Consider the following 24,068-nt stretch of genomic DNA (forward strand, 5'->3'; position numbering starts at 1 on the left):
GTTTGCTTTTTTTTTTTAAATCAACAATTAAAGTAAAGGGAGCTCCTCCAGGAAGCTGGACCCTCTGTTGACTTTATTGGTTCCTGAAATTTGTCATTACTGCTTCCTGGCTGTGATGTCATGAGCCGGTTAATGACAGAGAGGAAGAGGGACACTAGTCTGAAAATAACTCTGAAAAAACAGACAATTTTGAGGGACGTAATGAGCCTGTGAGGACAGGGACAATGAGTTATGACTCTGTCACCGTCTGACTCATTTTGTCTGAGGGAAATGCTTTTACGAACCACAGCATCAAAGTCTTTCAGTGCCACAAAGTTAAGCCAATGTTGACTTTGGTAATAATGAAGAGACGTTATTCTTCACCACAACCAAATTAGAAGGGTTTGAGAGGAATAATCCGATTTGGATTATGCACAAAAAACCCTAAAAATATTGACATTTTCTTTTAAAAAACACCACAAACCTAAAGATAAAACAAAGACCGGGCAATGAATTTTATTTGTATTTTTATTTTTATTTTGGCATTTCTTCGTTTTGCATTTATATTAAGCAAAGTGCATCTTATTTTCTTTTTCTCATCAACACATTGCACAATACATAAATAATGATGCATATAAAACGTCTTCATATTTACAATTAATAATATATTTATATATAACATAAAATACATTTTTTCGCTTCTTATTTTATTTAATTAAATCTTATTCATTTATTAAACAAAGTCTTTCAGAATTTTATACTTTCTTCTTCTTCTTCTTCTTCTTTTAAACCTTTTTTTTCTCTGTTTGAACCTCTGGAACAAAAAGGAAAAGTGGGTGAAGTCTGTTTGTGAGGGGGCAAAGAGGCATGGAGGGTGAAGAAGAGGAAAGCTGCTGCTATCGGGTGTTGAAGATGACTTCCAACCAACACGGGCAGCTACTGATGAATTGTCTGGTGTAGCACTGTCCCCAGCCTTTCACAAAGCTTATCTGCACCGTGAAGCCCGTGCGAGGCTGCTGCGTGAACTCATGGTCGTTCGGCCTCTGCAGGCTGCCGGCTTTGTCATAGTCAAAAGCTTTGATGGAGAAACCGGGGAACACCTTGTGCACCAGCAGCGTGCGCGAGTCCGGGTTGTCCAGTGTGGCCGACTTAATGAAGATGGGGTAGCAGCTGCGGTTGTAGACCCACACCCCGTCTGGCTCACGCGTTAGCTGGATGCCATAGCCGATCTTGGCCCGCACCATTTGCACCAGCTGGGACTTGTTGTCGGAGCAGAGCTGGCCCAGGCAGAAGCCGTTCCCCTGAGGTAGATCATAGAAGATGTCCAGAGAAGGCTCCTGGACTGAGTAGAGGCGCCCGACGCGTGTCTTCTCCTCCCAGTATGCCACCACGCACCAATGGGCCCGATCGCCAGACTCCTGCAACGCCAGGGAATCTGAAGGAGACACAGAGAGAAGGAGATGGTCAGACCTACGTGAAGCTGTATAGTAAAGACGTGATGACACTGAAACATTAGACAGGAAAACACAAAGATCAAGCATTAAAGGAAATGAGAGGAAAGGATGATGAGGCTTTCAAATGAACAGAAAAAGCAGGGTTCCTACAGCTTTTTAAAAGTTACATTCAAACACTTTTCAAGGGGCCTAAACCAAAGAAATCCAAACTTTCTTCTCATCACATCTGAGCTGTTACTATAAATGCAATTGCAATTTATTGAAAACAAACCATTTTTCAAGGAGTACACGTGCACATTCCTAACCTTGAGAACATGAGACCTAGACAGTTAAATGCAAAGATCAAGAGCTAAAGAAAATGAGAACAGAAGAAAGGCAACATGATGAGGCTTTCATATAAAAAGCAAATGCGGCACCAAATGTCTCACACATTGCTACTTCTTTACAGCGTCTTCCTTATCCCCGCTTTGGGAATCAGAGAATTTGCTTTAGTCGAGAGCCAAAACTAAACTGTCATCCTCAATTTCTGCCACACAGGAAAACCATGTTGGAATTCCTGGACTTCAGACAAGAGAAGCAACTCAGAGATGCTGGCAGGCAAGTGTCCACACGCAGTACAGTATTTGTCTAAGCATTAAATGCTTATCTTCTGTCTGGCTTGCTGTATTTTTGTAGCGGCGTGGGCCAACAATGTTGTGACGTCAGCGGACCGTCGTCTCCCTACAGCGACGTGCTTCACCCAATGCTAAAAGAAATCTTTGAATTCATGCAGTCAAGTGATTTTCACATAAACACATAAACCATTCCCTGTCCACGGTGGAGCACATGGTGTTTAGCTGACGAGGAAGGCAGGCCGTTAACTCTCAAACCCTGGTGTCTGAATCGTTGACAAGCTAGGCCTCTCCGGTCTAAAGTTTCCCCTGAGCGTAAAAGAAGTGTAGCATTGGCCATGCTCCAGTTTCCAAACCCCCCTCCTCCCTCTGCCGTCTCCCTTTAGTGTGCCTCCTGCGCCGTCCCTCTCCCCCTTCATATCTCTATTCCACAGAAATCTGGCTCCCAGCTACTCCCAGCTAGAAAAGTGGGAGCCAGTCAGGCGCAAGGGAAATAGAGGGAGACAGAGCGAGCGCGAGAGGAAAGAAAGAGGGGGCGGGGTGGGGAAGAGAAGGAATGCTTTTCACATATTTTGACTGTTACTTTTGCAACTTTGCTTCCTCTCCTGCGTCTCTTGTGCTTTTAGGGTCGTCACCTAATTGCTGTGACTCCTATCAACTGCTCAACAATCTCTTACGCTTCCTCTCTTCTCACACACTCAAATCCAACCTCGATGAAAGACACATTCAAGGGTTAAGAAAGCTTGAAATATATGTGAGGGAAAAAATTAACAGAGCCCCTCTCAGAACCATTTCAGTCGCCCCCGTCCTTCCCAGACTCCCCCCCCCCCCCTTCCTCGTTTCATCTGGTGGTAGCTGTGAATGTAACCGGTAATTTGGAAGGTCCCGTCTGAGACAAACTGCAATGTTAATGCGGCAGGATCTCTGCCGGCCTGAGCGGACTCACCGCGGCCTGTCATTAGCCTTCATTAGACATAGGGAAAAGAAGGAGGGGGGGTAAAAAGGGAGGAAAAAGACAACAGACAACTGGGAGAAGAGAGACAGAAACAGAGAGGAGGGGAGGGAAGGGGGAGAAAAACTGAAAGCATGCCTTCCATAAAACAAGAGGGGCTGTGTTCTTTGAAGTTGGTCAGAGCCGAGCCTCGGGAGTTTATCGTAAATCCGTCCTCATGTGGTGCCGGGGGAAACTAAGTACCCAGCTATCTACCTTAGACTAAATGCAGGGAAAAAGGCATTTATCTTCAAGATAAGAGACCAGAAAGTGTCCTCCGTGTCTCAGGCTGATGTCAGACAGAGTCTCGGATCCTGGCCGAGCTTTGCACTCAGGTCTGTTTTACATGCGTGTACAGGAACAGCCGCGGTTGATAAGGAGAAGGATGCGTCGGACTTTCTTAACAGCTGACAGAGGGCCTGCTAGCGGAGCTCACCTGTGGGGCCCTGTGTGTGTGTGTGTGTGTGTGTGTGTGTTTGTTATTGCTGGGAGAGACAGGGCCTGGCGTCAGAGGTCATTAGAGCGGCTGCCTGTCTGAGCCTGTCATTGCAGCCTGAAAACACCCTGCTATTCAGGACTACACTAACTGCCCCGCTTCCCCTCCCTCGTCGCCTCTCCTCTCCTCTCTTCTCTTCTCTTCTCTTCTCTTCTCAGGAACTCTGACTCGGAGTAAGTGAGAACCGCAGAGGAGAGGAAAACAAGGGAAGGATTAAAAGCAGTAAAACAACAGAGGGGGAATATGAAGGGCAACAGAAAGGGTCAGCTAGTACAGCAGTGGAGTAAGAAGTATTGTTATGTAAAAGCTGCAATACAACAATGTAGAAATAATCCATCACAAGTCCCGTCTTGCCGGAGACAGATTAAAAAGAATGACTAAAGTCGATAATCTACCAAGATATCCTGTTCCTACTGTGGGCCAAGCTCCAAAAAACAATACACTACACTTCCCACAATGCAACTCAATAGCCTACTTCGCGAAGACCTTACATGACTGATAAATGATCACGTCAAACGCTGTGACCCTTTGGGCACTCAAAAATATTCAATACTGGTACTAATACCTTGACTTCCATACCAGTTCCTTAATGATCAACAACACACAAGCCCCGTTTCTCTGCGTAACATAGTGGTTTTCCTTGCGTGCCTCGACGACATTTAACAGCCAATCAGAAGCCTTACTAGCTCTTGGTACAAACATCCTGCATGATCATTGGTTCACTGACACATTTACTCCTTAGGTGCTGAAATTTGGTGCTGAATGACAAAGCCTTTTTTCCAAAACTGGATAAGTAATTTAGTCAGTTCCTCAAAGTATCATAGTTCGGTACCCTGTGACATCACTATGACATCACCAAGACTTTGGAAAACTTTCTCCGGAGCCACAAATTACATTTTAAGGCTCTTTTTCACATGCTGAGTGGAGAAAAAGTTCAATATTTCCCTTTTAATGTAGTGGGATAAAGGTTTAAAGCACAACAGTTCAGATAAGCTAGTTTGAGAGAGAGAGAGACAATAGACACAGAAATAAATATGCAGAATTTGTCTAACCTAAACTATGCTAACAGGTAAACCACACTAAACTTTTGTATGTTCTATATATCAGCAGAGAGAAAGCCAGACAGGCAGACTCCTCCATCTGTGGGGCGCAGCCTTGTGAAGACCATGTTCACAGCTTGTCCTGACAGCAGATGAGCTTACACCTCATGAGTAATGCTGCTGAACACAGAGCCTCATACAAATTATATATATATATATATATATATATATATATATATATATAGATGTGTGTGTATGTAAACACACACACTAATGTAAGTGGCCCTGTATCGACACACCTTGTTCCAAGTGCAAGGCTCATTTAACTGAATTTTAATTTTTAACACATCGTGTGTTTGTGTCTGTGTTTTCGTGTGAGCCGTCTGCCGGTCTCACTCCTCGTGTTACAGTCCGACACTATTTCAGGTGCTTCTCACATAGGTGTGTATGTGTGTCAGACGGTGTCGTCAGAGTGTCTGCGCCGAGTCCGTCTGTCCTTGGAGCGCTGTGTTTCCATCAGCTCCAGCTCCCTGAACACTTACAGAGCTGTCTGTAGCCCCTGTCTGTACATCTGTCTGTGTGCTTTCTGGACGTCTGCCTATCGAAGCATTAGTCCGTCTATCTGTCTGCCGCCCCCACCTGCTCGTCTGCTCTGCGGCCTTTCAGCCTGTGTGTCTCAAGCTTCTCCTCGCTGGAGATAAGCGGGCTAGCTGGCAGCCTGAGGCCATCTGTCACCCCGGCCCTTTCTGTTCTGCTCCAGTCAGATGTCTGCTGCTGGTCTGTCCCCGTCTGGTTTGTCCCATGGGGCCCCCACACATTCAAACCCAGCCAACAAAAAAAAAAACTTTCCCTGCTGGTCTTCTATGACGCAAGACTAGAACTAAAATGTTGCTGAAAGATACTGGAGCAGATCGGCATGCATCATGTCATCATGGATGATAAAAATGGGCCTGGTTAATTTTGCAATGTTAGAAACTGCAACAAGCAGCTGAGGTGAGAGCTAATGTGGATGTTAGCCATTAGCAACACTGTGCAAACAACAACAGCATATTGCTCCCATGTTTTCTAAGTATTTAATGGATGATCAGCTTATGGTCTGCAGGGTAGGGGGGCAGGGGGGGGGGGGGGAGACACTGTAAATATCTGTGATTAAATAAACCCCCTGTGCAATGCAAAATATTTAAAGCGCAGCACACGGCGGATAGACACACACTGCTAGCTCCCCTGTGGATTTTAATGGTCTGAGGTCTTAAAGAGTGGACGCCACGCTAGCTGAGACAATTGGACTTGGTGGAAGGAGGAGGGACGGCTGAGAGAGGGGGGTGGGGAGGGGGGACGACAGACTGGGTGCTTCTCTCAGGGCCAGTCTGGAAAGGTTAATCATTACCTCTGTCTGACTCCACACACACACACACACACACACACACACCAGGTCGCTTCTAACTTAGAAGTCAACACAGTCACACGCCTAGACTCTCATGCACACACACAGTTTTCAACCTTCACTCCTGGACACAACACTATCAACGGTAAACAGTGAGGAGGCTCCCGCAAAAATGTTGTGTATCGATCCCTGAGAGATCCCTACATCTGTGTGTGTGTGTGTGTGTGTGTGTGTGTGTGTGTGTTTGTGACTCACTCGCTGCAGACATGTAATGACCCTGTCGTCATCAGACACACACATCGGCTGACGAGAGGAATGGGGAAGACATGAAGGAAACAGCTCCAGGGGGAAGGAAGGACTCTTCATGGTGCCTTATTTTCTAAGTCAACACCCTCTCTCGAGCTGGGGAAAGTCTATTCCAAAGGTCAAGGGTCACCCTGGAGGCATTCCTTTTGTTCTCTCTGCCACGCCGTATATGTTCAGCCCTGTGTGTGTGTGTCTGTCTGCCTGTAATGAAAGCCTGTGCATTTCTAGTTCTTTTCATTCGCAAAAGTATTTGGTCTGATTGATTTTTTTTCTTGTTGCCTGTTGTGTGCATTTTCTTCCTTTTCAATGACAGGTGACCTCTTGAGAAAGAGAAAGGTCTGCCGTTCAGTGCAGTGAAGAAAACAGAGGAGTGTCCTTGTCTTACATCAGTGCAACACCAAAGCATTTTAAGTTTTAGACTTTACACAGTCTGCCTTGGGTTTTTTAGTTACTGTTTAAAAGGCACTCAGTCTGCTCTTTTGTGACCGTGTCTGGTTACTTATTGTGCTGAAGAGCAGGCACCCTGCAAGCAAAATGTCACTAAAAGTCAAGCTAAACTGTTATTTATCAGCTGCAGTTTGTCTTTAAAGAGTACTCATCAAAGCGCCTACATTACCCACAATGCAACTTAACCACCAACAGTGTAGATGGAAATCCAGGTCAGAGATAAGTGAGCGGAGAGGACTCATAACCTCACTTCTGTGTCTCTCTCTCTGTGTCTCTCTCTCTGTCTCTCTCTCTCTCTCTCTCTCTCTCTCTCTCTCTCTCTCTCTCTCTCTCTCTCTCTCTCTCTCTCTCTCCTCTCTCTCTCTCTCTCTCTCTCCTCTCTCTCTCTCTCTCTCTCTCTCTCTCTCTCTCTCTCTCTCTCTCCTCTCTCCTCTCTCTCTCTCTCTCTCTCTCTCTCTCTCTCTCTCTCTCTCTCTCTCTCTCTCTCTCTCTCTCTCTCTCTCTCTCTCCACAATGATCTAAAAAAAACAAATCCAAAGCCAAATTCAAGCACTTTTAAGGAGCTTTATTTCTCTTCTTCATCACATTAAATTAGATTTTATTGTGCGATAAACAACCAAAATTATGTTTCACTAAAAGTTCCATGTTTCAAAATCTGTCACCTGTTTATAAGTAGATTTGGCTTCTTATATTACCTAGATTTCAAGCAGTTTCAAGCACTTACTGAATAATCCAAGCACCTTTTAAATTCAAGTGTTTTCAGGTATTTCCAGCACTTATAGGAAACCTTGAAAATGTGTTGCAAAGCGACAACTTTAAAGTTGTTCAGCCCAAGCAGCTATAGGCTGACAGATAGTAGTAGTAGCCGACAGAGGAAGTGCCTCTTTAAGGTGGCATGTTACATAAGTAAAGTCCTTCCCCCCACTTCAGGAAACCTAAATAAGCCCTGATGGCAGGAAAACCACACAGGGGAGTGGCAGAGTTTCGCTATCTACAGATCTGACTCCTCGCAGAAACACAGATAGTGAGAATGACTTGTAGACACGCCATCTCTAACATGAACCATCCGGCGGCCGCGACCGGGAGGAGATAAGGAGAAGAAATGGTGCATGTTTTTCCTAAAGCCTCCTTCTACAGTATAATTTTCTCTGAGTGGAAGTTTCTGTTGTAATTACATGATGCACATATCTTGATGCGGCTCGAGCACGCTGTTTATCTCAGTTTGAGATTGAAAAAAAAAATAGGAGCGTTTCATAATTAATTGAGCAGCATCTTCAATTTGGATCTACATTATTATAAAACTACAGAAAGATACTTTTTTTTCCACTGAAGGACATTTTATTCCCCTGTAACACCTCCTTCCCACTCCTGTGGAGTTATTATTCCAACACTTCATCATGCTCTCTCTCTCTCTCTCTCACACACACACACACACACACACACACCACAGCCCAGACAAATAAACACTAACTAGTTGGACACGAGGTGCCAGGCAGGCCTGTAATGATGTCATCAGCTCACTTTTGCAAACACAAAAGTCAGAGGATCACTTGCTACAGACAGATGGACAGACAAGCTGAACAATCACCCACATTGTTGTAGCGCTAAAACACCGTGGGAACTTTTAAAAAAAAGGCAAACACAGAGGCAGACAACCAGCAGAGCCAGTTGTGTTTGCGGTCTGAGCTGTTGTTGTGTTGCTCTGTTATCATTAATTATGCACCTCTGTATGTCTGTGAATGTGTGTATGTGTGTTTGTGTCAGCAGCGTGGTCTGTTATCAGGGTTCTTACCATTTTCAAAGTCAGGTTCAAGCACTTACAGGTATTTCAGCTCTTTACAGCTGTGACAAATGACAGATCTATATACAGTACATACTGTAGATGCTGTATACACTTTTTTTAAAACAATCAATTTTGTTTTGTGGCATCATTATACAGACAAAAGTCAAGGAAAATTTTTGTCAATAAACTTGGCACCCTATACAATCTAAATATCAAGCACTTCATTCAGGATCCAAGCACTTTTCAAATCTTGAAACCATTTAGATTCAAGGATTTCAAGCACCCATGGGAACTGTGTGTGACAGAGATGTGACTACTGTCAGGGCTGTCTGACGTCTGCAGCCGAGATAAAGACACACACGCACCCCTCCAGTCTGAGTACACAAAGACAAACTGACTACATGAATGAGCAGGCGGGGAGGGTGGAGACAGCAGGACTGTGTGTCACACTGGAAATCCGACACACACACACACACATACACACACACACACACACACACACACACACACACACACACACACACACACACACACACACACACACACACACACACACACACACACACACACACACACACACACACACACACACACACACACACACACACACACACACACACACACACACACACACACACACACACACACACACACACACACACACACAGGTTTACAGGAATGTGTCTCCACTTATTTCCATTTCCGTCTTTATCCTGCTAAAAGGGGGCTTCTCTCCCTCCCTTCCTCTTCCTCGTTCACACACTCAGTCTCTCTTTCATATCTTTGTACATTGAGGTAATGTCAAAATCCACTTCCACAGAGTGACTGCGAACCAAAACAATGTTCATCTTGTTCTGGGCTTCCCTCCAGCTCTGGCTTCGAGCCAAATCTGCATAGCCCACCTTTCAATCAACTGGTATGCTAAGGTAGGCTAAAGTTTCCAACTGCTGTCTTGATGCTACGCTGAGAACAACGCGGCACAAAGCGTCTCAATCTGAGAAAATCTCCAGCACAAACACAAAACAAGCTAGGCACACTTTTCCTCTCTGCTCTCTTCTCTTTTTCCCCTCTCTCCATCCTCCACTGTCTCCGTGTGCTGTTTTTTCGATTTGTGCAGCATAATGACACAGGGTGGGGAACAGAGGACGGCCAAAACCAAAATTAAGTCCCTTGCCAAGAGGCGGCTTGGCTGCCGCGCAAGGAGAGGAAGTGGGGAGTAATGAGAGATCCTGGCCCCGGCACGGAGCGGCCCGGCTCTGCTCTGCTCAACTCGCTGGCTGAACACACAGCCTCCAAATTACAGAGAACAGAGCAGAGCTGCCGGCCATCTCTCCCTCCACCCAAAGCCGCCATCTTCTCTCCCTACTTCATTCCTTCCTCTTACTGTTCAAGGAAAAGGAGAAATCAAGATTGTACCAAATCAGAAACTGTTCATTTTCTCTAAGCAGGCTGCAACTGGATGCATATACATTTCTATCTTTACAGAAACACATTTCTTTCTTTCTTTGTTTTGCTCCCTCTTTCTTTCTGGTTGGTGCACTCCAGTGTTTGTTTTCCGTCAAGAAGAGGCCTCGGCTGCCTCCCTGTCCGCTCCCCTTTTCCTCAAAGACATGAGGTCATATCCTGCGCAGCCCTTTCCTTTTGCCTGCTAACCCAAACAAGGCAGGAATGCAGAGAGAGAGAGAGAGGAGAGAGAGAAGCATAGAGAGAGAGACCGTTTCTGACTTTAGCTGCTGATTGCTAGACATTAGCTTCTTAAAAGATTGTGTCTTAGGCTGCTGATACGCAATTCAAACCTCAACTCATAAAACACCCATTCAAAACAACATTCAGACCTTTTTTTCCCACTGCGTTTGCACCAAAAATGGGCCGTTTCTTCAGGGCCCTCCATATGACAGCAGAACTAGTTTGATTTAATGAGCCGAGGTGCCAAGACTAAATTTAATCTCTGTCAGAGCCCCTGATGAAGGTTATACCTCCAGCCGATTCACTGGATGACTAATTGACTGACTGAAGGGCTGGCCGACTGTCTGTCGAGCGAGGTGACTGGCTGGTGGTATAAGAATACAACTCGGCCTAAATTTAACCTGCAGTGGGAGGAAGCGCCTGTGTGACAGTCGGCCGTGCGCCAGGGCTTGCACCAGGTCATTCTATCTGCCTGTCTGTGTGTATGTGTGAAAATGTGTGTGTGTGCGTACATGTCACCGCAGCCCAACTGGATCCTCTTACACACAGGCACTCCGGGTCAGTCCCCGATGGCACCAGCAGGCACGCCACTGACACACACACACGAACACACACACTGATGCTACACATCCAATAAGAGCTTGGCACGAACTCTTTAAAGAAGAGAGAAAACACTTTGGCTGGGTATTTACCCTCAACTCTTCTAACTATCAGAAAAAGTACAGAAAGCTGGCACTGACTGACTCCTCAGATTTATAATTCCATTTATTTACTCTGTGGTCAGATTGTACCAAACTCAATTCAAAAATTGCAAAATTAAGACAACTCTGTTAAGGCAAAGTCCTTTTATAGCTGCTTTTTTTAAAAGACAGGGTTACTACACCTATTCCAAAGTAAAACTCAACCACTTTTCAAGTATTTTCAAGCTATTTCACCTCCTTACAGCGGTGGTAAATTACATCTTTACATACAGTACACACAATACACTGTTTATTTCATGATTATTCATTATTAAATGTAATGTTATTGTGCTATAAACAACCAAAAACGACAGCATTCTATGAAGGGTGACACATTAAAACAGTTTCATGGTTCAAAATGTGTCACCTGTTTGTAAGCAGACAATATAACCTAAACATCAAGCACTTTATTCAAAATCCACATTGAAATGAAACTGTTAAACACGCTTTTTTCAAGGACTTTATCCAAATTCAAGCATATTCCTGACCATGAAGCCTTAAAATTAAGCATTAGCCAAACTTTCAAGGCTTTTTAAGAACTTAAGTATCGTAGCAGCAGTGTTTTTAAATGATACCAGGCTTGACACATCCACACTTTGTCCCACAGCCAAAACCTCAGTCTTCTCAAACTCACAGAGTTTTATTGAAGACAACATGTTCCAGACAACATGGACGTCTGGTGCCACCAGAGCTGCTCATAACCGATCTAGTCTCCGACAAGTTTAAATATTACTTAACACTCCACAGATTCATAACCAACAATCCAGCCTCCTCTTAACCCTGACCCGATCTCCCATTTCCAAATCTCTCTTCTGATCTCTCCCTTCAGTTCCTGGGTGAATCTAAACCTCTGAGCTAAGCCCTCACGCCAGCTCAAACCAAGATCAGCACCCTGACTCCTAGCTCCAGGCCTCCAGCAATCGACTCCCCCTCCCCTCCTCTCTCCTCTCCTACTCCTCTTCCCTCCACTCTTCCCTCCTCTCTGCTCTGTTCCAAGCTGATGACGTGAGCCAGCGAGAGGAGCTTTGGAGCTGGTAGCCTGGCAGGCAGCCTAGTTTGCATTTGTGCTTGTCGCTGTCGCAGCTCGTTTAACTCCTTCCAGCCTGGATGTGCCTGGCTTTTTCCCCCAAGATGGATAAACAAGGACAATAAAAAGGAAAGATGTGAGAGGATGATGTTTTCTTTACCCTCATCTCATCAGCTTTGCCTGTACTGCGTTTTGTTGCATGCATGAGGATCTCTTTTGGGTCATTTCTTGCTCTTGCTAACTCCATAGCCGGCTACAGCTGCTTCACCGAGTTAATTATTCTTCTACGATGCAAAGAAACCGACGACTTCAAGTCTTTGCCACCCTCCTTCCCTCAAAGTCACCCTCATCTCTTTTCCTTCTTCCTCTCTGTAAATATGTCTGGAGAAGAACATAAAAAGGGCAGAGTGAGTGAATTAGAAGGTCAGCAGCGGGCCTCTGGGAGAGCCATGTTTCTTTTGTCAGGGCCCCAGAGGGAGGGAGCAAAGGAGGGAGTATGAGGGGAGGAGGAGGGGGAAAGGAGGAATGGAGCAGAGTTTCTGTTTTTTTTCTTGGCTTGCCAGCGAAATCATGAGGGCAGAGCGCATCGGCCATCCCGCCCTGGCCTTTCTACCTCTGCTGCTTTCTACTGAGGAGGCCCATTCACTGGAGCACTCGCTGCCGCTGCCATGTCATCCTCGCCAGGAAGGAAAACAGGGGAGGAGAAGGAGGAGGAGGAGGAGGAGGGTACGCCTTGTGGAGGGAGGGAAGGAGGGAGCATGGGGGCGCCTGTTAAGATTCCAGTTCTAGGGTTTCACAGTTTGAACTGGGTCTAAAATGTGTCTTTAGTTAATGCACACAGGGAGGACTTTAATGTCCATCTGAAGGCGTGGAGGAGATGAGAGGAAGGAGAGGAGATTTTTTAGTTGCTCTGTTCTTGTAAGCACTGCTCCAATCTCTTCCCCCATCTAAGGACACACACACATGCAGGCAGTCAAGCTAACCCCCCCTACCGCCAAACAAAGGAGGGGGGAAAATGGGCAGCGAACACCAACTGACATAAAACAGGCTTTTAAGGCCCAGTAATGAGAACCATCTGAGGCAGAGGGAAGCAGAGAAACAGCACAGAGCAATTTCAGGCAGTGGAGAGCAAACTCTCTCTTTCTCTCTCTCACTCCTGAACACCATCTTATTCTGTAGCCTGCGGACAGGGTAAGGAAGGCATTGCTGCCAAAGGGGATTATGGGAGAAAAGCTGAGGAAGCCCGAAACACGTCCTGCATGAGAGATGGAAGAAAGAAAGGCGCCTGTGTCTCGCTCTTATCCACACACAGAGCCCAGAGGAGAGTTAACTGTCCACAAAGACATCCCCTGTACGCACAAACACACCCAAACAAACACTCGCATGTCAGTCGAAAGCCTCTTTCTGCTGCTATTTTTTCCTCACAATACCGCACGCACAGAGCGTATTCTTCTACAAACAATGTTTCAGCGTGTTTGTCTTCCATTACAACATAACACGGAGAGGAAGAAGAGGAAGAGGAGAAGAGGAAGAGGAGAAGAGAGGAGCGTTGTTCAAAAGGGCCAGGAGGGAGGAATTTATGTGGATGTGGGAGAAATACACCACCCTCCTTCACTGGCTTTTTTTTTTATTACAGAGGGGAAGCAGGGGCCCCCACAATCACTGCCTCATCATCACAAGTATGGAGGGGAGATGAGTGTGTGTGTTGAGAGGAATGCACAGGAGAAGGAAAAGAAAACAGAAGAAGAAAATAATATGGCTTTCAAAAAGGGAGGAACGGTAGAAAATCTATTTGTAGGAATATTTACCTGAAAGCCCCACAGGGGCCGAGTATGTCGTTCCCCCAGTATCACTGGATGAAGGTCCAGAGTCTGGAGAATCTAATGGAGAGAGAGAAAGAGAGGCTTTGAATTAGCACTGTGTGTGTTCCTGTGTGTGTGTGTGTGTGTGTGTGTGTGTGTGTGTGTGTGTGTGAGTATGTGTGTGAGGGGAGAAGGCAAAGCAGCAGCTGTGAGACCGTCAATCACTCCGGTGAAATCAATGCCTAATGAAGACGCTGACGACGAAGCTCACACTCTCACACACACAGAGAAGACTTACAGAGGAGAGTTTCTTACACCCCTGATAATCCCCCATAATCCACTGCTTCAGGAGGAACGTTAGCCCTGCATCTCTGCCTAGACGAGCTGCTGATCTGGAAGGAGCCGTATACTTTCCTGCTAACGACTGAGGCGAGGGCTGGGGCTGGAGACTTCTGATCCCTGCTCAATAATCAAGTGTGTTCACGGTCTCGTCTTTTAATAGAGATCCAAAACTGGGCTGATCTCTTCATATTAATCCCCCCCCCCCCCTGCTGTTCTCTCCAAGGACCGAGGAACACCAACAGCAAAAAAAACATTTCTAGATCAAGATATATAGATTTGTTTGCAGCTGCCTCGGCACACAGAGCTTAGAAAGGCCATGAAAGCTGTTCACCGTAAATGTAAAACGTCGCACTCGCAGCCAGACAAGAGAAGAAAAAACTACTCATTCTCCTTCACTCTCCCTCTCTTTGCATTTGAATGCTTAACTCCCACTAAGACTTGTAATGTAGACTAGTTTCGACATGACAAATGAATGGAACTTTAACAAAAAAACGGTGTGTGTGTTGAGTGGAGCAGCACACCGCTGGGAGCAGGCTAGCTCTGCTGCAGAGCTGCTGCTGGTAGCTCGGTATTCACTAATGATACATTCCTCTTGCTACACGTCAACGCATCGCTACACCTTCTATCCATTGAAACATGGTGTGTGGTGGTGATGCACATTAAAGCGGGATCTATTAACCTGTATTTTATGTTTCTATTAGAACACATTTACATGTTTTTTATTTTGAAAACACACATCTTTTTCTCATATTGTCCATAGCTATTCACCCTCTTTCTGAGAGTTTCTGTTTTTTATCGCCTGTCTCTTTAAGCCCAATCCGCTCTGATTGGACAGTGTTTGAGTCTTTCGCAGCACTTTTTACAGCAAAAATTACCAATATAAGCTTATTAACCATATAATGTAAACACTGCAGTAAAGTGACCGTATACTAAAATCCATTGCTGGCATCAGCTTGAACCGAGCATAGAAAAAAAACTATTTGAATGGTTCGAAACTGCTGTTTCTTTCTGCTCAAAAGAATTACCTTACTGCATTATATTAAGCTTTGGCCATGCTTTGATACAAACATTAAACACTGTATCATTATATATATAGGACAGAAAATAAGAAAAAGTTAGGTCCCCTTTAAAGTACGCAAAAATAAGCATGAAGTTATTCTAATCTGAAGTGTTTTGCAACAACTGCAGTGGATGCAAACTGAAAACAAACACTGAGTAGTGGTTCAGTATGGTACTTCTGTGGAATACTTTCACTTTCCAGCTATCAGATCGTCTAATTGCCCTGCTGTTTGACCGAGTGGTTGCTAAAAGGTAATAAAAAAACGGCGACCTGAGTGGTTTGACTGCGAGCCCTCCTCCCTGCCACCCTGCCCTGTCCAGACACTGCCCGTGCTGCTTGTGGTGACAGTAACTAGATGCACGGGCATAGCCCAAAACTCGCCTCGCTTTCATTGGCTGCCAGCAGCCTTTGCCCTGGTCTCCCGGGCAACAGTTCACAGCTGACCACAGGGCTGAGGGGGCATCAGAGAGAAAGAGCTAAACAGTGTGTGATTTATATTCCCCAGAGCTGAAACAAGGTAGCGTTTTTACGTCTCAGCTGCTTTCATACACACCGACTGCCGTTGCCACCACCGCTGCTGGAGCGGACAGGCACCCTGACACATATAACCCCACTTCCTGCTCACTGGAATCATAAAACCATCATCATAAAATCCAGGCTTTTTCCGCTTCATGCAGATTCTTTACAACGTCTGATTGCCTTCTAAAAGTTATCTATGCAGATTTTGTGAATGTCACCATGACTTAACACAGCCTAATATAAAGCAAATATAGAGAAGAGAGTATAGAAAATTGTAATAGCCCCCAGTAATGAGAAGGAGTTGATGATTGACAGCTCCCTTAGGCCACTGGGGGAAAAAACTCCGTCTTTCTGCATGATAAGCTCGTCTGTCCTCTGTGTGTGTGTGTGTGTGTGTGTGTGTGTGTGTGTGTGTGTGTGTGTGTGTGTGTGTGTCTGTACCCTCCAGCCTGCTCTATTGTCCCATTAATATGTTGTCTTTCACCCTGCCTCGCCAATACAGAGACGCTGAGACAGACAGACAGACAGACAGACAGACAGACAAACAGAGTCTCCTTTGATTAACCACAACTGCAGCTGCACAGACTGAATGAGAAAAATGGCCTGACAGGTGACACTGCTGCACATTTTCCCCTAAATCCTGACAAAAGTGACTGTAAAGAAAGGCATATTAAAACTTTTTTTAAAAGTACTCTACTTGATTCTATGTCCCTCGCCGTGTTCTGCAACATTTAATTCCCACAGAGTCGAACCAATCCAAGTCGCTCAGGGAGGGGGAACAGGGTGGTTACATGGGTTGTATAATAATTTCCTTTGTCTGCATCCAGCTTGCATTTCCTATTTACCTTCTTGTTTCCTTTCATCACTGGAATGTTTCCAACTGAACTCTTTGCAAAGAGGCTTTGCTAACTGTACTGAGACAAACATCATGTCAACATGGAGAGGATTTCAATAATAATAATTTTTTAGATAAATTCTGCTTGTATTTAAGGTTGTTTTAAATGCTTTTCAGGTACAGCAATATCACGAAAGCCTGGTCAATAATGGCAGAGAAAAGGGGGGCTTTGAAGAACCACAGCTGCAGCTGCAATGACTTCCTATTGTTTCCACTCACTGAAAGCCACTTTCTCCTTCTCCTGACTAACTGGCCGGCCGCTCGGCTGACGGGTCATTGTTCAACTGATCTTTTCCTGCACTGACAGACGGCCAGACGGACGCATATATATGAGCAAAGAAGCAAGAAAATTCTCAAAATGCCTCATCGTATTCTCTTCCCACCCAATCTGGCACTATTCTGGTTAAAGCTTGAAATCTTACACACTTCAAAACTGACTTAATAGGCGATGACACAACCTGATGCCACTTTCCAGCACTGGGGAATAGGATGACAACCACAGCAGCATGTGGAGTCCAGCACAGGTGGGGGGAGAAAACAATTAAGTAACACCAAAAAAATCTTGTTAAGGGAGGAAAAAACAGCTGAAAGACCAGTGGAGGAAATTAAACGGCACACTAACACACTCCTAATCCCTAAAACAAAAACACACCCAAACAGATATGTGGGAGGACGACACACACCCACACAAACAAGTCCTAAACCTTAATCTGATGATTAATTTGGCTGATAAAGGCAGGCTGGCTCCAGAGACGCCACTGTCTGTGCAACTGCAATTCACAATAGATAGATGGACACACAAACAAACATCCATACAACTGCCCCTCCCCCTCATCAGACACACACACACACACACACACACACACACACACACACACACTGTGCCCCTGGTGACATGCCAGTCAGTCTATAGCTGGTATCTCAACTTTGTGCTGCTTTGCCCTGGCTGCCAGCCATGCTAGAACTGCCCAGCCAGCCAGGCGTGCCACTCCACTGCTATCATAAATCACAACATAACATGGAGCTGTTTCCTACACACACACACACACACACACACACACACACACACACACACACACACACACACACACACACACACACACAGGAGCAGGGGAAGTGTGTGAAAGACCATATGCATATGTGATGTCAGAAAACACATAAACATTCATGAATACAAGATGGCCTCTTAGATGTGTATGTTTTGCATGAAATAGAAAAAGCATTCATGAGTAACAAGCTCACCTGGTGGTTTAAGATAGTCCATGGGATAGCGCGAATATGGAGGAGGAGGAGACTCTGCATGGAGTGGAAAAAAGAAGCAGAGCATGAGAAAAAAAAACAAGCGAGAGATCTAAACTTTATGATAAGAGTTGTCATTCTTCTGGGAAAAGGTTTTGTGTCTGTCAGCTCAGCCTGGAGAGGCAGGCGGTGAGGCCGGCCGGGCGGCTATTGCCTTTCATTGGCAGGCAGATAAACAGGGGGCCGCCTGGCGCCAGGAGGGCCACTATCAGCGTCTAGGACAAACTGAGATACGGGCCTCTTTTGGCCCGGGACGCCAAGCAAGCAAGCAAGCACACACACACACATGCACACATATACACAGGACCTGGAAACTTCACCGTGGAAAGACTGTAAAGCCCTGGATGAGTCGCTTTGCACTTTGGAAATGCCAATTGTGAAATGTTGAAATACCAGATGGGCTGTTTGTTTAAAAAGCGGGGCTTTGATGAAGTTAAAAAATATATCCTGATTTAACCGTGAATAAACAGCTTGTGAGTGCCAAAAAACATATTAAAGTGAGAATGTACCCTTATTCGGAAATCAACATATTTAGCATTTGACAGCAATAATTGGAGGGGAAATGGCTATTTGACTGTAAGAGGCCAAATTCACATTTAATGACACTATACTTTAAGAAAAGATGGAATAAAGGACCACTTGGCACGCTTTCCACATCGGTCAAGTTTGACCTTATGGAAACTCAAGACAATTGTGCCAAGAGAGGTGATGTCATTTGAATTAGGCTAATTATCCCTTTAAGAGTCTGGTAATTCTTTGACATAATGACACGGTGTCTGAATGTGTGCTTGATTTAAAATGAGGCCCGACCACCAGAGAATTAAACGCAATTTCAAAAGTTTTGTTGTGCGGATGAGGTTATTATAAAAGTAATAATAAAAAAAACATTAATCCAGCTCACCGAGTTCACAAAGTCTGCTCATGTGGTGCGGGTTGCAGCAAACGAGCTCTGGGTTGATTTTCCCGTAGGATTCACAGCAAGACAGCCTCTTCAGCTCCGAGGAATGCCTGAGGTCCGGCCACCTGAACACTTTGTAGAGCAGCATGGGGAGAGAGTAAGACTGTTGACCCACTTTGGCGTCCACTTTGCTGGGCAGGAGCAAGCAGGGGCTTCGGGCACCCCCCTTGGACTCCACCGCCTGCAAAAGCACCTCTAATTGTTTCTCTTTGATCTTTTTCAGTATCGAGTGGGTCAACGCCTTCAATTCAGCCTCCGACCCGGCGTTGGACTTGACCACCTTTGTCGTTTTGCCCATGCAGCAGCCCCCGGAGCCATGCGTCCCTCTATCCGCCTCCCCGTCGCCCTCCACGGGCGCACGGCTCCTCCAGAGTCGCCGGACGAGCCCCGATCGTTTGGTCCTAAACATGCGGGACGAAAAGAGGGTTCCCCGGCTAAAAAACGAGCATGGTGTCCGCAAATCATGAAGATTCCGGGATCCGAGTCCAGGCAATGACAAGCAGCCTGAGAAAATACGGTGGAAAAACCGGGAGCTGGATAAGCAGAGGAAATCTGTAGCATACGCCAGTCTATATTGCCTTCTCCTGCAGACTTGATCACCGAAATGCAGTCGAGGTTCCCGGGACAGTCAGCTCTTCCTCCGGGGATGAATAACCATCACCTCCAGGCGTTTAAGACTAGCCTATAAAAATGAATCTAGCAGCTTATACACCTCTGCTACAGCACATGTAGCCTGACTGTGCTGGGGATGTGCAGCCTTTATCGCTGTGAACTGACCCCTTTAAAACACACTCCGTGGCGATTTTTTTAGCATAAAAAACAATGTCAAAACATGTTTCTATCTGTGCGCATTTAGCTGCAGTGGAAATGAGACAAACTAGGGCCTAATTAAGCCTAAACTCGACCACAGTTATCCCATGAAAACCGAAGCTCGCCGCCGTGTCTTCAAGAGCATTAATCCACAAAATCCTTGATCCGACTGCACAGAGTAGGGCTCTCCAGCAGGCTCGCCGAGGCTTTTTTTTTATCCGTTATCGTCTAAATATGCCACTCGTCTGCAGAGGATGTGGTCTGCTGGCAAGAATGAGCCTCGTCCAAAGAGCCAGGGAGCAAATCCAGGACTGATTCTCTCACCCGAACTGAGTTGCGTTTGAAAGCCTGGGAGAAAAGCGAGAGAAAGACCCTCGGGTTACGTCCATGCACCGAGCCTCGTAACCTATTTTAGCAGCCGAATCCTTTAAGATTAAATAATCCAAACTCGTATCTCACACGAAGTTTCCGTGTCTGAGTGTGGAAGGAAGAAAGCGAGCCGACGAGTGATCTCGAGGGGGGCAGAAGGCTCTCTGTCTGTAAATGAGGCGGATGGTTTGGGTGCCCTTGCTCCGTCTCCAGTCTCCAGTGCGCATTGACGCGCCCGGTCACGTGTGTGTCTAGACACCCTGTCGCTTAAAAGAAATGTGATTGTGTTGCGCAAACAACAGATCAAGCAGAGCCCACAGCGCGCGCGCGCACACACATACACAGGCACGCACACACATAAACATGCACACATAAAAAAGTTAACATTTTCCCAGAAAAAGTTGACAAAGTGTAACGTTGAGAATTTGAAGACGAGGTTGGGAAACTAAAGCAGTTTGGCCAAAAGATACAAACCTCCATTTGAAGTAATTTCTGGTAAACTTCTCAAAGTGGTAAAATAATGGAAGATAAATCCAGTAAAGCCCCCAGGACCTTATTAACACTTCTTTTTTTATGTGTAAGTTTTTCCCACAACAAGTTTAAATTACATAAAAATTAAACAAAAGGGAAAAAACTAAGACTTAACAATGTCTGGGAATTTTAGAGCCATAAATGTCTAATTCCTCCTTCCTTGAGGCGTTTTATCAGTAATTTATTAGCAGTATATTTATATTAAAGAAAACACCTATGCAAAAAGAATGCATTAACGGAATTGGAGATAAATTAAATGTATATATGGACAGTAACAATACTTATAACATCATATAATTGATATAAAACATTTAGTTATTGTCATGTTGATCAGTCAGGATGGTTTCCCGGTTTATTAAATTTTCGTATTTTGCCCTGATCGTAGCTTCTCAGGCACATCTTGCGCCACCATTCAGCCTACTTTAGCAAATAGCTGCTCAGATTTTAGTTGGACCCTCATTTTTGGGTTTAAGGACTGTATCTGGGGTCTTCTGCCTCAAATGAAGGGTCCATGAGAGATAATTTGTGCCTGTGAGACTTTACTCAGGGTATGAAACACACGGCCCAAACCTGTCCGAAACTCAGATGAGAGCGCGCTGCTGCCGCCCTCTGGACGGTTTTCTTTCATATGGGGCAAACACACAACTCTTTGAGTTTGTCTATCTTAATTATCAACACAACAGTTTCCACCCTTCTTTATTTGACCAGTTAAACGGTCAGGGGGCCTACGGGTGCCGGACATCCTTGAAATATCCTACTTGTAGCCTATTGTAGACTATTGTGGTGTTCAAGATTTGAAAAGTACTTTAGTTTTGAATAAAGGGCTTACAACTGCTTAAAAAAGTAGGGTCAATATAGGATGCCAAGTCTACTTAAGAGCAGGAAACACATTTTGAAAGATTAACATTTGTTTTGTTTGTATGTATGTGTCCCTTCTGCCTTGTCATGAAACAAATGCCTACTTTTGGTTGTTTGTAGGACAATTTAAATAATGAGTAAACTGTATTTACTGTACAAATACCACAATTTTAAGGTGCTAGAAAAGGTTGAATGCACCTTGAATATGCCTGAAAATTGCTTGAATTTAGAGTGTAGGAAAAGCAAAACAATCCATCAGCCTAGGGACACTTAATTCACTATATTTATTAACATTTATTATCATTTTTATCATATTTATTCAGGTTTGATATGATACATTTACGGTTTTAGACATACACTAACACACAGTGGGGCAGTTTAGTTGTATTCATGTTTATACACATAAAACACTATAGGCTAATGAAAAAGATACATATTCAGCAATGAAGCTTATTGAAGTGGATGAACTATAAACCAGAAGCTATAAAACTCTGTAAATAATGTAATTTTTAAGCCACTGAAGAGAGCTACAACGTGTGTGGCTGCAGAGGAGCTCAGACACTTTTCAGTCACACTGAGCTGCATTAACATGAATGCCTTTTTCTAATGTGTATGCGTGTGTCTCCTCCGTAGTCTAATTGTGCTCCCTAGACAGACAGTAGTCCAGGGGAGGAGGTGCAGGCAGCAGTATGTTAATGTGTCAGTGAGCCAGTGTGGCTGCAGGGCAGGAGGGGAGCGGGGGAGGTGGTTGATAATGATGAGATGTGCGGGGTCGGACGACGCAGAGTGTGTGTGCGTGTGTGTGTGTGCGTGTGTGTGTGTGTGGTTGGGGGTAGTCAGTCAATAGCTCATCCCCACATTGTCCCAGGATCCCCCACTGGCGCCGCGCAAGAGCGCAACGCAAGAGCCCAAACGGTTCAGAGGACTGCGCCGCTTTTTAAGGTAGTCTGGAAGCAATCAGTCAGGGGAAAAGGTCTGTCAGAGGGTTTGTGGAAGTGGCTGCAGACCAGACACACATTGTCCCCTCCTCTCTCTCTCTCTCTCTCTCTCTCTCTCTCTCTCTCTCTCTCTCTCTCCATCTCCCTGCCCTTCCTTTTGTGTGTGTATGTGTGTGTGTGTGTGTGTGTGTGTGTGTGAGACTATTCTCCAGACTCCAGGAAGTAGCCAATTTTATCTAACCGTTTTCCATTTCAGTCTGGCTGCAGGAGTCTGTCTCCTTTCTGGCCTCAATAAACGGGCAGGATAGAGTTTTATTTAACATTTTGCATCACCATGTTTGAGCCCCAATACTTGTCTTATCACTTATTTCAAAGCGGAACCTCACATCAATTGAAATGAACAGAATGCCCCAATCAGTGTTTCCTAAAGGTCTCACAAAAAGCCTTGTGGACCCTTTATTTATGGGCCCTGGCATATATACTGTATACTGTATAGACATTATGTATAAGGGACATTATATGTCAACTCCTGATGGTTGTTATTGTTTCATTTGAACCTTCCTTCTTGAGTGAAGCTGCTTTAACACCTATTGTTCACAGGAATGGGTTTGATTAAGTTGCAACATTGTTGTATTTTTCATTTGGTTCGGTTAGTGTCCACACTGCACTGTGTGCATTGTAAACAAATGTTATGCAGTCGAAATGGTGGTTCGCTAATGGGACAGAATATCCAGGTGAAACTTGCCAACACTCTACGAACGAATGGCACAACACCAAATTTATGTGTTCTTTAGTTTTCCTGTTTTGCTTTGGTGTTTCTATTAATCAAATATTTTAGAAGAAGGCAAACAAAATGAGCAGCTGACAAGAGAGCCAGTTATCAACAAATTTGTTCTTCAAATAGCACAAAGGAGACAGCACCGAAGGAGAAGGCAAGGCAGGCCCTGTTGAGAGAGACATCATGATGTGTTATTCTTGACATACAGACGACAAGAGAGGCATAGTCATAGTAAGATATGAATTAGGTTGTTTGGATCAGATCGTGTCTCAGCTTAAGTGAACACTTAACTTGCACTTGGAAGCGAACAGAGACCCATGATTTCAGACAGATCAGAGTTTGGTTGCTTAGTCCGTACCAAGGTTTGAATAAGAACTCCAAACCAACTGGACTATCTGACAAAACGCTCCAGGGTTTGGTTAAAACAGAGCAAACAGCTCAGGCACCCTTAGAAAAACAAAAACGACAAAACTCTCCAAAATTTCAAAAAAATACAACACTGTGTTATAACCAGTACAAGTTGTTTAATCATCGACCCCAATTTAAACTATACAGTCTTAATGGAATTTCAAATTGTGTGCATTGAGAAACAATGATGCAGAGATGCCTCTGATCCCCTCTCCATTTCTAAAAATGTACATACAGTCCATTCAGGCTGGCCAGTATAATGATATCCTGTACGGTTTATATCACAGCATCTCTCCTTTTGATGTCTCTCCAGTTGTATAGAACATTATAGTTAATGTTGCAAATCAATGAGGCGCCCTGCTTCATGGCTTCATGGCTTAATTGGCTTTTTATATGATTTTTTTGCATCAAGGTGAAGAAGCAAATTGACTTGTCAGGTATTTAATTTGCTGGATTTGCAAAGGAAAGAAAAGGCATTCCTGTTCCGTCATTTTATCCATAAACCGTTTCCAAAATCATTTTTCTAGAAAATTGACTAACCTGTATTATATATTAAT

General features: G+C 44.8%; 1 protein-coding gene across 1 annotated transcript; it reads right to left on the reverse strand.

The window, feature by feature from the left end:
* Window positions 1–493: 493 nt before the first annotated feature.
* smad7 (SMAD family member 7) lies at window positions 494–20,216 on the reverse strand. The gene is made up of 4 exons (XM_059358117.1): window positions 18,763–20,216; window positions 17,805–17,858; window positions 13,753–13,824; window positions 494–1,414 (listed from the first exon to the last, which is right to left on the reverse strand). Exons 1-4 carry the CDS (start codon window positions 19,226–19,228, stop codon window positions 876–878), a joined length of 1,131 nt encoding a protein of 376 aa, XP_059214100.1. The 5' UTR covers window positions 19,229–20,216; the 3' UTR covers window positions 494–875.
* Window positions 20,217–24,068: the final 3,852 nt, after the last annotated feature.

Source organism: Centropristis striata, chromosome 19 (genome assembly GCF_030273125.1).
Source record: "Centropristis striata isolate RG_2023a ecotype Rhode Island chromosome 19, C.striata_1.0, whole genome shotgun sequence".
In the NCBI taxonomy this organism is placed as follows: Eukaryota; Metazoa; Chordata; class Actinopteri; order Perciformes; family Serranidae; genus Centropristis; species Centropristis striata.

What these genes read in the sequence shown, in the direction of transcription:
- smad7 (XM_059358117.1), bottom strand. Translation starts at nt 19,228, where the DNA reads ATGTTTAGGACCAAACGATCGGGGCTCGTCCGGCGACTCTGGAGGAGC. An exon ending in GAGCAGACTTTGTGAACTCG is followed by an intron (nt 17,859 to 18,762) that starts GTGAGCTGGATT and finishes CACTCCATGCAG; the next exon opens with AGTCTCCTCCTCCTCCATAT. An exon ending in GGCCCCTGTGGGGCTTTCAG is followed by an intron (nt 1,415 to 13,752) that starts GTAAATATTCCT and finishes TGTCTCCTTCAG; the next exon opens with ATTCCCTGGCGTTGCAGGAG.